Here is a 13,610-nt window from a genome sequence, read left to right as displayed (position 1 = left end):
ATTGATATAATAAAGAATATTGAGACTTAATAAGGATATCATTTGATTTATTTAATATATGTTTAAGTTTAATTTTATGTATTTACTTTGATTTGTTCTTAATCAAAATTGAAAATGCAATAAGTGGAGAGTTTCACCTTCTGTCTTTGGACCCTGCTGTTTTATAAGAAGTGTATCTTTCTTATAAAATCTTTAAATGAACAGAGAGAGCTTCAGGTAAGATCCACACGAGACGTGTTGAAGATGGGTTTTCACAATGTTTACAAACAAGTATTATTATGTTTACAAAACTGAGTTGAGTAAAATTGAGAATATAAGGATAATAAAGTTAAAAAATTAGAAAGAAGTATCAAGAAAAATAATGATACGTAGAAATAAAGATGAAGTCTATATATTATAAAATAATGGAGAATACTAAAGTTTAAACAGGAAGGTCTATTAAGCATCAGTCCGAAACCATTATTTCCAAAATTGAGCCTCTATGGTAGTATTATAATATTAATGTTATTGGAAATAAATTAACTTTCTCCATACATATAATATAGCTGCAATATATATAATATTTCTACAATATATATAATATTGGTTATATTAGCAATGTAGCGATAGTTTTCTTTGTTAGAATAGGGTTGTATTAATTATTAACAATATACTTACCCCATCCGATCGCCAGATAAGCTCTCAGGCCAATGTTTTCCCTTGTAAAAGTCTCAACGACGAGCATGTACAGGTATAATCCTATAAATTGAATAGACAAATATTAGGTTCATAAAAATTATAATGTTAGTAAAAATATGGGTTATAATCTCAAAACGATGGAATTTGTGTCTTAGTTGAAAGATAGCTTAAAGAAAATTGACTTAATGAAATTTAAAAAAAAAAAACAGCGGTTATTAGGTAAACAGTTTTAGTATCAAATTACCTTTAATTAAGATTTTATGTGAAAGTTTTATTTGTAATATTTTAGAGAAATGTTCAAAATTCCAGTTTCCACGCATTTCCCTGTAGCAGTAAAAGTTAGGTTATAAATAAGTTGGGTTTCTAAATCGACGAGAGAAGATCGAAATACAGAGTAAATCTTTTTTTAGAAACTTTGTTAGTATTTTAAGTCATGTTTACTAAGATATTTTTTGTAGACATTTTGAGAGCATAGTCCCCAAAATTTAAACCCAGTCTCCTGGACAAAACTGTCTTAAATATACGATATTTAACATGAGTTAGAAGAGTAATATTCGTTACTCGCGAATTAAATAACATTTATGTTTTATATTATATTATTTTTATGTTTTATAAAAATCAGTGAAGACTAAAATGACTTTATTCTAACATATTTACAAGAACTACATGTTAGTTTCACTGTTACAGAGTGTCTCTCCTCTAGCTTAGGTATCTAGTGCTAGGAAATATATATGTGCACTTGTGAAGAGGGGGTAGGAAGAATAGTGAAATAGGAGAAGGGGTTTGGACCAATCAGACAATTTAGGAAATTAGGTGGAGCCTAGAGAGCCTATGAAATTAGAAATAAATATCTGGGAGGGGGAAAAAGGCGTGACTAGAAACAGGGTGGCCAGGCTTCCAAGAAATTAGGAGTAAGGGACTATGACCTAAGGACTCGTGAGAACTGACTTACATGTGTTAAACATAAAATAGTTAGACTGATGCAAGTTCATTGTGAGATGACAGCTTGTACCTGCTTAAGTGTCAACCCTTGCTTTTTTACATTGATATAGAATACTAAGGAAATTTCACTTCCTCTATGTTCAGTGTCTGTCGAAATGTGCCAGATGTCTATAGTTAATACTATATAGTTTATAATGATAGTCTGTTTATAATAATAGCTGTTAAATACTATAGCGTTCGTTAACTCGCGTTAACATGGGCTCTATTGTAGTACTTTTCGATTTGCAGCTCTTCCACACTTCCAGTCTACATGAAGAGGGTACCTTCATAAACAATACCGTGTTTTGTTTTTTTATTCGTTTTTTAATCTCAGGTTTCTAACGATGACATTTTTCGTGAATTTTCCTTTTGCCTAATTATTTATAGAGAAAATATTCAGCTGTAAATGTGCCTAATTTTCAATTCTCAGTGCTCTTTGAATGTTGGTTCTCAAAATCCCAGTTATCTAATTATAACCCAATGATTGATGTGTATCTAGGGGTGAAACCAAGTAAATATCCACAAATATTTGAGGACCATTTGGCAGTATTTTTTAACAGAATAAAGTCATCTTAAAAATTTATTTATAGTGAAATACACTCATGAATTTGAACTCATGGTAGAATCTTGTAAAGGATACTAAGAACACTAGCACTTCAATTACTATTTTAATATGAGATGGTTCCGTGGTTATCTTATTTTCAGATACCTCAAAGTGTTATCAGGAATAGATTGTGATAAAAGGTTCAGAAGTAATGAGTTTATGTGGGCAAGGATTAAGGAATTAAAGAATGGATATCTATTTCGAGCGAAATCAGCAAAACATGGGATATTGAGGTATATATGACCTGATAGCTGAGTGGGCTGGGGCGAGGGTCCCAGAGCACTTAGTTTAGAAGGTTTTGGGTTCGAATTCCACCAGGGTCGATCAAAATTTAATTCACGGAGGGGCCGAGAAATGAATATAGACATCCTCAAAGCTCAATTCTGTATGTCGAAATAGGTTTGACGAACGTATTGCATACGAATTTTTAAAGTAAATGAGAAGTTTGAATATAGATATGGGAATTAGAATCTATGAGCAGTTTTTTTGTTTTTTCAGTCTTGTATTAGGATTATAAGTAAGTCGCCTGTAAGTCTTAAGTAATGAATTTATCCGTTCAACAGGCGTTAGTGGGAAATTAAAGAATCATACTGTAGAAAAGAATGTCATGGGTGTGCAACGGGGAGTAAAAGTGATTTGATGGGATTTGTTAGAATTTATTTTATTTCTCCAGTAACGACACCATTCTACAATGGATGTTATATCGATAAAAAACTTTATTATGATCTGAAGTATTAATATTTGTGCTCATTTCATGGATTTTTTCCAGACATGCATAATGTTCATAAAGTAAAAATAAAGGACTAAAAATGCAGGAAACATCTTAGTTATATTTTACTGGGAATTCTGATATTTCTGAAGAATGACTTATATGTTAGTTAAAAATTTTAATTTGTCTTTAATATAATCATAATACATGATAACACACATCATTCCATTAATAATCAGTTGGTTTGCTAATCTTCACTATTAGCTGGCTTTGATGAGAGAAAATTGAAGGTGCATTAAACACACAGGTTCCATGAATTCATGAATTTATGGACAACTGACTAATGTAGGATCAAAGATTTCAAATATGATCATAAATTATTCTGTTAAAATAATTCTCCTCTCCTGGTATGGTTTGGTTTAGCTAAGCTAGGGCAATATATTAACATAATCACAGCATAACATTTCTGGAATCCAGGTAAACTGGACAGCATTTTATGGTTCTTTGTATGTAAATGGGATTTATTAGAATTTATTTTATTTCTCCAGTAACGACACCATTATATAATTGACGCTTAAGACGTCAAGAAACAAATTTTGTTCCGTGTTTGTATGGTAGAGCATAATAAACCGTATAGTTTATCAGATTTTGTTCAACTTTTCAGGGATAGTTAGGGTTAACCCCTAGTACCACATTAATTTTATCAGGTTCCGTCCAGTACTTTCGATTACGGATGCGCAAACATATTTTTCTAGAATATCTCTATTTCAAAAACGGCTAATCGAGTTAGCCCAGAATTTGGAAGGATGTTGGGGATTAGTCTCAAATTGGTCTAATATGAGCTGTATCAGAATCTGTGCACTAATTTTGTAATTTATAATAAAATATTGCCATTTTCACAGTCTACGCTACCTAATTTATCATCACATGCCCTCAATCAAATATCATAAAACATCAAAAGTTTTACTTTAAATATTTTATTGCACTCTTTTATTAATATATTATATATTCCTATACGACTTCGTGATCGTTCTTCTGAAGCTGACTCATCAAATAAATGAAATATAGAAAAGATAGAATCAACAAGACCCAAACTTCTCACCCAAAATTCCGATGGCTCCCTATCCACTAATTGGCATACCAAACCCACTTATTCTGGTAGACTCCTCAACTATTTTTCTCAACACCCTTATCACCAAATTATTATTGTTGCTAAGAACCTTATTCACCGATCCTTTTCTCTTTCTGACCCTCAATACCACCAGACCAACATACAACGTATTAAACAGATCCTATTTAACAACAATTTCCCTCAGAAAATTACTAACAAACTACTCAATTCTTACATTAGCCGTGTTACTCCAATCCCTCCTGTCCTCAACCCTTCTCAGCCCACTCCACCACTTTTTCAGTACAGGTCCCTTCCGTATATCCCCTTCTTTCTGATAAAATTCAAAAATCCTTATGATCCACTATTCCCACCCTACGTCTTGGCTTAAAGTCCCACAATAAAATTTCCTATCTTTTTTCCAAATTGAAAGGAAAGACCCTATTCCTCTCTTACTCCGTTCCAATGTGGTTTACCGGATACCCTGTTCAACCCCATGCTGCAATTCCTTCTATATCGGCGAAACTAAAAACCAACTTAAGAACCGCATTTCCCAGCACAAAACTTCCATCAACTCCTGTAATCCTCTTGCATCTAAATTTTCAGAACACGCATTAAACCTGAATCATACTTTTAATTTCGACAATTCTTCCATTCTTGCCACTGTTCCCAACCATACCAAACGTCTCATCTCGGAGTCCATTTACATAAATTTAACTGCGAATTCCGTCAATCATAAAGTTGATAAAGACTGTATCTCCCTTAACATATCGACAGATTTTGAATGTAATAAAACCCTCATAATACTTCTTTTCACTTTGGTCTGCATTTCAGAAGCTTACTTTCATGTCATATCTTATATTCTTGTTTCTCTAAATTCTCATCATTTATTTAATTATTTTTATATTTACTATCCTTCCTGTTTCATTTATATTCATGTATCTTATCTTTTAATTTATATTTATGTGTTACCTTCTTAAGTGTACTTATATTAATTACTTTATTATTAATTTTCTATTATAATTTACACTTCTCTGTATCCCCACTCATTTGGTATATTGTCTTTCTTAATCACTTACACATATTGTATCCCATTATTTTATACTTTATTTCTCCTTGGTTTTTCTATCTATGAGGATTTTTTTTTTATTTATAATTTTGCAAATATCTCTTCTCCCCCTCTATTAGGTATATTACCATTTATTTTTTTAATTTAATTTAAATATTTTTTTTTTACAATGTTTACTTTAAAATTATTTTCGTAATTAAGGCTAAACTACCATCCCCACTCCTCCCAATACAAACGGCTCACTCTGACTTTGACTTCCGTCAAAACAGGTATGAATTCTATCCCATCATTTGAGTTTATTCTTTTCTTTTTTCATCTCTTAATTTGTACCTTGTTTAATATCTCTTATCTTATTTTGTCTCTTACCTATCTGTTACTATTACCCTTTTCATTTACTGTTTACAACCTTTATTTTTTTTATTATTATTATTTTATTATATTTTACTTTTCATTACATACCCCTGTTATTTTCCACTTATGTTTTTTTATTTATTTTTTGTAACTATGTCAAGTGTTTGTATCTTTTTTAGCCCTGACGAAGCCCTGCAACGTGGGGCGAAACTTTGGCTCAATAAAAATAGTATAATTATCTACTATTTGAGGTTTTTTAACCGCACCCGGACCATATTCCATTCATCTATACACACGGTCAATCAATAATCTTCCATTAAATGATGTAGTGTTGTATCAGATTACGTGAACTAATTTTGCTTATGCATGTGTAAATGTAGTTTTCTCAGTAGTCTAATGTTTTGAAAATTTTAAAAGTATTTGGGTTTTAGTAATAACTCTCGTTAGTTGTCATCTTTGTTTCAGTGTGACAGCCCTGAGGAAGTCCTTCAAATTGGGCCGAAATGTTGGTTAAATAAATAGTTCTCTTCTGCAATAAAGGTATCAATATTGACCGCCACCCGGACTATCTTCCTACAAAATAATCAAGAATACTTCCATTTATTGCATAAATTACAGATGGATAATGTGTTATCCATTAATTCAAGGGGATGCACATGAATAATGTAATAATTAAAATATGTAATACACTGGGCAGAAAATAAAAAATTGCTTCTTCAGTCTCTGCCTTTCTGTTTGAGACGTTATGTTAGTGAAAAGAGTTTAAAATTGTGACTCTCAAATCTCATTATTTAATTTGTTAATAATATATAGACCTGATATTAATAATTCTACTTTGAGAGTCAGTTATTGAATAAATAATATTATCCCAGAGCTGAAAGAACTAGAAACACCTCCCGTATCCTCATATACTAAATTTTATAAATTCCGTATTCATCTCGGTTTCTTCAATTATAATCATCATATTAGGTTACCCGTAGATCTTTTACTTTTGTATGCAATACAGGTGATATTCCGAACACGTGCCTGTATTCTTTGAGGAGTGGAATTTAAAAGATGTGGCTCTACATTTTACGTTTGTGTTTGAAAAGTACTACTTTAATTAACCCTGCTTTCATTAAAATAAATATACAAAGCATGGATTCCGTTGAACAGTCCTCCTTTGTGATTCGAATTAATTTTTTTGACTATAATTACCTAATTTAAGAGAGATTTTATTTATTTTTATGTACTTTTTTTTTTAAATTTCTTCCATTTATTTATTTATTTTCATTCTTATTTTATTTTATTTTAGTGTGAATGTGATGATTCATCACTATTACCTATTGTCAACAATAGTGTGGCAGATTGTAATATCTATCAATTTGATAATTTTTTTTTTAAATAATAAAATAATTACTTAAATCTAGTTATTCATTAAAAAAAATATTTTCCAAGTAAATTTACAAATATAGGTCAGTATGCTTTCTCACCATTTCGATTGGGTAAACAATTATTTAAACTTAATGGTTAATAATTTGTCATTTGAGAGTAAAATATTAGCGTTACTTTCTTTTTTCGTTTTTTTTAGCCGGCCGTATTTGTCATACAGGGTGGTTAATCTTTAGGTAGACAACCTATTCTGGCCGGAGTTGGAAAGTAAAAATTTATTCCATGGGTCCTTCACAAAATAAATAAAAACCTGCCTAGGAATAAATCCTATTGGCGTACAGTTGTTCCAAATTCGATTTTTGAGGTCATCAATAGCTCCGATATTTTTAATTTGATTATGTTTTGTTTTTATTTTATGATAATTATATTAAATATATTAGAATGTCTACATGACGAAGATTAAATATTTAAATTATAACATACAAAATAGATATTTACTAAAAAAAAAATTTTTTCCATGTTGAATTGAAATTTGTCTGAGCATTAATTTTTTTTTTCTCGGGGAATTGGAAATTCTTGGTTTATTTCTATAGATCTTCCTAACATATGGAAAATATTTAAAAGTAATATACTGCCACCATGAGCAACTAGGGACGAAATTACTTCAAGCGTCCATTAAATAAAACGAATTTAAATATTATTATATGACGATGTAGTTATGTAAGTATACAAATATAACAATATAATTATATAAATAATGATATGGGTACATCTACATAAATTATTGACATTACAATATAATTTATTGTTTTTTTTTTCTTATCATAATTTTTTTTTCTGTAAAGGAATCAGAATTTAGAATAGTTATATAGGTTTTATAATGTAGCTTTATTTTAAATTTAAGATTTTAAATTTCATAAAAGGACAGCGTTAGATCGTCATGGACATAATAATATTGCCATCATATTTCTATATTTATACTTGCCTATGTGAAATACGAGTATCTTGAAGCAGAGTTGAAATTATTTTAACCCTCGTCCATCCTGGGCCATCATTTTGCTGGTAACCAGCGAAGAGATTTTTTTAACTTTTAATTCAAGCAGATTGTTTTTAACAATAACAATTGTATTGTTATAATAGGGTTTGAAAAAACTAATAAATTGTTTAAAAGATTTTCATTCGTCGCTATTTCATTGGTTCGCTAAGGGCCGAAGAACCCTTCTTATTTTTGACCGATTTACAATTCTCTAATATCACACCTATCATTCCCTCCACACATACAAAACAGAATACAGATCGTCAAATCAACATCATACCAACTCAAACACCTAATCTATTCACCAGGGCTGTCACACAGACTCAAATTACTCATCTACAAAGTAATACTACGACCATCACTCCTACACGGTGCACCACTACTACATTTTCTCTACCCAACAGCCCTGAAATCACTACAACAATATCAAAACAGCACACTACAGAACATCTCTAGAAAGACGTAACATCACTTACATTCGTAACGACCTATAGCTAGAAATTGTACAGCAACTCATCACACGAAGACACATCAAGGTCTTTGACAGTCTTCCTGCTTCCTTCAATCCCATCTTCCAATCAATCACCCTAACTCCCCTTCCTGCGAGGTAGCAGGGCAGAAAAGGTTAACTCCTCATGAACCCCCTCTCTCCCCTACTCTTTTTTTTTTTCGACTTCTGACTGGTTTTTATTATTTAACATTATATTTTGTCTATAAATATTAACTTTTTTAATTTCTCTTCTCTGCTTAATCTACATGAGGAGGCTCCTCACCTCCAGATATTTTCTAATAAAATTCATATGGAACGGACACATCAAAACAACAAGATAAGTATTTCACCGTATACCTTCAAGTACCACCGGTAGAAAAAGATAATATCCAATTTAAATTATGTAACCATACGTAACGCAACCTACCAATTTAATTTTATTCTATTTTAGTGGGATAGGAAAAAAAATTTCTAATAATGTTACCACTGCTAGTCATTCTCACTCATCTATCTGGTAGGAGCTATTGAAAACAACAAAAATCGTTTAAGATTATGTATAAAGTCCAAAAAAATCGAGAAAGGGAAAGGAATAATAGCTGAGTGGAGAGAAATACTTGATTATTTTATAGGATATTTTGACAAAAATAACTCCTATTTACTAGCGATACGAGATTATAGTGTAAAAATATAACTCTTCCATGAAAGGAGGAAGATTAGTAATTCCGTTTGAGAAGTAAAAAAGGAGTAAACGGCGGAGTACTCGGTCCTGAATAGGAATCTTCTTTTAACGCCATCCTTAATAAACCTTTCATCTACCCTCTTCATCGCAGTTTCATACAATACCGAAAATTATAAAACGTTAAATAAATTCAAAAAAAATTCTATAAATTGTTTGAGGTTAAAAAACTTCCAAAAGTTGAAGATAAATTATTCTATATATTTTCTATATTTTTACAACGTTTCGGGACTATTGTCCCATATTCATGCACCTTAATAATCCTCATATTTGTAATACTTTTAATTGTGAATACTGTATAATAAAAACTATATGAAACTGGTAAATTTGCTATTCGATATGAAATGACATGATACATACATGTGGAGAATCTACCCATTGATAGAACTCCAATAACGTTACTAGAGAAGAAGATCTCGGGGTTACCTTCTTTTCAGAGGCCAAGGGGGATTATCAGGTATTGAAGGAGAAGCCAGGTAAGAACCAATTGGGTGGTTGGGAAGGTATCAAGGAAGAATTGGTATCTAGTTCTGGCCAAATCAACATCATATGGAACATTGAGGTCTTGATGGATGACTTGATTTGTGACAAAGTAAGGAAGACTAAGGATTTTAGACTGTAAGGATAAGAGAGGGATTTGATGGTATAGTGGAGCCCCAAAGCTCAACTCCGTATGACCGGTTAGGCCTTATTATATTCAAGTAGATCAGTCTTTTGTTATGGATTGAACCGTTGGTCTAGTAATTGTTGTAATAGTCGGAATCGACGAGCAGTTTCATGTCTTTTCAATCTTGTATAAGGATTCCATGTCAGTCGTTGGTCCAGATGTAGTCCCAAGTCCCGGATCGAGATATTTACATATAGATTTGATTACAAATAAATAAATCGCTTGTGTGACAAGTTAACGAGTCTCAGGCCAACAGAGGCATTCAGTAGCAGGGGCTTTTAATTATTGATATAGTCTTCTCATTGGAGGATTTTAATCAATTAATTAATATTCGCAAGGATATGCAAGATTTGTAGTGCAGGGAATGTTACTTCAAATTTCTTCATTTTCCAAGCTTTAACAATATTATTGTCAATTATTTTATAGTTCAATCTACTCGGATGTTTTCCTCTGGAAAATAGAATAATATATATCTTTAAATTACATGACAACTGAAATTGTTCGATAGGATATAATATTGTTGAATATAATATATATTCGATACATGTATTCTTCTGTGAACATATTGCCGAGGATACAATGAAAATTCCACACATTTCTCTTTTGGTTTAAATAGTTAAAAATTGCCATTATTGCAATTTCAGAAATGATGAAAAAATTCGTCAATTTTTAACCGGTATGAACAAATGGATAGAATGTGTAAATTAATAGAAAATATTTTATACATGACTGTATTCTTCCCTCTACAACCTTGTATATAAATTGGTAAAACGTTGTGAACGAATGACGGAGTACGAACAAATAACTAATCCTCCAAAAATACATCAATGTCATTCGTTTAATGTGATGTTTCATAATTGTTTGCTATTTTTTACTTTAGCTACAAAATATATTCGAATATATGTAATTCGTTATTTTTTAGAGATTTCGATTACGACTTTAAGAATTTTTAAATAGATTTAATTAGATCGAGCTTTCTGAGGGGATTGCCTATACATGAATTAAAAAATTCATATACGGAAAAATTTTCACTAAAATAATAAATACTAAAGATCGGAGTTAAAAAAAAAATCAACTACTGGTAAATGTATTAATAGATACCAAAATAAACATAAATAAATAAAAACAGTTATAAGAAATCACTGATATAATTCATTTTATCTTCATAATTTTAATAATAAAATACTGTCATCTGTACGTCCCCATATCACAGCCCTCGAAGAATGGTGTCGTAATTGGAGGATTAAGATAAATTCCAACAAATCCCATCAAATCACCTTTACCCTTCGTCGTAAACCTATCGACTGCCCTACAGTTTCATTTAATATTGTTACTCTTAGCCCTGTCGAACAGATCCGCTACCTTGGACTACATCTGGACAAACGATTAACCTGGAATCCTCACACAAGACTGAAAAGACAGGAAACTGCACGTCGATTTCGACTATTACAGCTCTTACTAAACAAATGGTCTAAACTTCCAATTCATTACAAAAGACTGATCTGCATGACTGTAATAAGACCAATCTGGACATATGGAGCTTTGGGGTTCCAATAAACCTTGGAATTCCTCTCTTATTCAATCCAAAATCCTTCGTAAAATCCTCAATGCTCGTTCCCTATGTAACCGATCTAGCCCGAACCAGATATGACTCCTTCCATTATAAACTCTCTAACCACTCGAACCCCCTAGTCTCTAACCTTGCATCCTCTTCCATTCCTGACAATCCTCCGAGGCGCCTAAAAAGAAGATGGCCATGAGACCAGCTAATGTAAAATGTTATTAGAGTGCTACCAATCGGTAGTTTCTCTACACGCCTGTAACACTCCATTTTAACTAAGAACAAATTTACTGAATGTATTATATTATATACAGTTGTAAATTTCAATAAAGATATTTTTTTTTTTAAATCTGTGAACTAATTTTGTAATGTATAATCAAATTCTGTCATCTTCAAAGTCTGCACAACCTAATTTCTCAACACATGGCCTCAATCAAATATCATAAAACACCAAAAGTTTTACTTTAAATATTTTATTACACTCTTTTATTATTATATTATATATTCCTATATGACTTCGTGATCGTTCTTCTGAGGCTGACTCATCAAATAAATGAAATATAGAAAAGATAGAATCAACAAGACCCAAATTTTTTACCCGAACGTCTTTCAAACTGTTAATAATTGAAACCAGTTCAAGTTTTCATACTTTTGAGTATTTTATAACCATATACTGGCCCTGCCATATCTAATGCAGATCTAAAGTTCAACTAAAGAAGTTCATGCACTAAACAATATAAGGCACAGCATTTAAATGGTGTAGTGTTGAGGAGTTATCCATATCTCGTACCTTCCTGAAGACTAAAACCATATGATTGTACCCTATGATTTATTATTAAAATTTTTTTCATTGATTCATAGTCTGTTCAATGGATATACGTTATACATGCATTTTAGTATTTTTATAATACACATAGTATTTTAGAGAAAATATATATATAATATAAATATACACATAATTATAATCTTTTTAACAGAGTATTAATTTATTTTTCTCACCTTCAACGAACATCCAAAAGAAATTCGTTAAAATGAAGTAATGAAGAAGTGTGAACAATATTAAACAGGATATTGAATTCGTATGCATTGAAACCTGAAAGAAAAAATCAAATTTAGATCTAATATCAAACTTAAATATAAAATTTTTAATAATTCATAGACAATCCTAGTTAATAAAATTCTCTAACTGATATAATCAGATTTATACATTACATATTTACATTGCACTTGCACAACAATCGATGCAAGTACTTGGCCCACTGAAGTAACTTTTTAAAGGTCACATTTCCAATGATTTTAACATTCATTATACTCAATCCTAGAAATATATTACTTTATTACATAAACAAGGATTGATCATATGTAACAATTGACTTTATCATGGATTCTTGTAACAAATATTTGTGATAAAATGTTTTGGCAATAAGAAACACCTTTATCCTGCCTGAGAATATTTAAATGTAATGATTGAAAAATGCATATGGTTTACCATCAAATTAATCAAGACTAATTAACTGCAAATTACCAGTTAATTAGTCAGAGATCTAATTAATCCACTCTCTTAGTGGTTAGCGGTACTTAGTTCAGCAATATTTTGCAACTACATTATTCATTCATAATTTTATAATAATAAAGCTTATATTATATTATGAATGCAAAAGCTTATATTTAATATTTTAAAAATATAATGATAGACGAGCAGAGTGTCTCAGTGATAAGGCACTGTTCTATCAACTCTAAGGACACGGATTCGAATCCGGCAGATAATTATTTATTCTTAATTATTGGAGAAGTTTGTCGGGGGGTGCGGTCAGGAAAGAACAACACAAATAAAGAAAACAATATTTATTTATTTTATGCTGACGTTTCGACCTGAGTTTCAGGGATTATGGCGTAGAAACTAGGCTTAAAACAACGAAAACGTCAGCATAAAATAAATAAATATTGTTTTGTTTATTTATGTTGTTCTTTGGTGACCGCACCCCCCGACAAACTTCTCCAATCGTTAATCTACGGTCAACTATCTACACCTCATTAATTATTTATTCTGTTACTATAGCCTTGTCGACCCTGTGATTCGGGGAGCCCTCAAGGTCCAGCCAGTCCAGGGTACTGTTAATTATGGAAAAATCTGGCGTTTGTGCGGGATCATGAACGAATTGCAGTTGTAGAGGTATAGTTTTCATTTTATCAAAATATAATCGTAGATGTAACATAAATATCGATGATATAGACCAATGTTTCTCAAA

At 31.1% G+C, this 13,610-nt stretch overlaps 1 protein-coding gene across 1 annotated transcript in view; it reads right to left on the bottom strand.

Annotated features, from left to right (window-relative positions):
• Positions 1 to 13,610, bottom strand: part of Dh44-R2 (Diuretic hormone 44 receptor 2) — a gene marked incomplete at its 5' end in the record, with an annotated part of 201,664 nt that overhangs the window by 63,699 nt on the left and 124,355 nt on the right. The window contains 2 exon segments of the mRNA XM_067047906.1: positions 658 to 738; positions 12,361 to 12,454. Of these exon segments, the coding sequence (XP_066904007.1) occupies positions 658 to 738; positions 12,361 to 12,454 (175 nt within the window).

This window comes from Halyomorpha halys, unplaced genomic scaffold (assembly GCF_000696795.3).
Source record: "Halyomorpha halys isolate HHAL.00 unplaced genomic scaffold, Hhal_1.1 Scaffold589.1, whole genome shotgun sequence".
Classification (NCBI taxonomy): Eukaryota; Metazoa; Arthropoda; class Insecta; order Hemiptera; family Pentatomidae; genus Halyomorpha; species Halyomorpha halys.
This window is presented reverse-complemented; position numbering and strand designations above follow the sequence as displayed.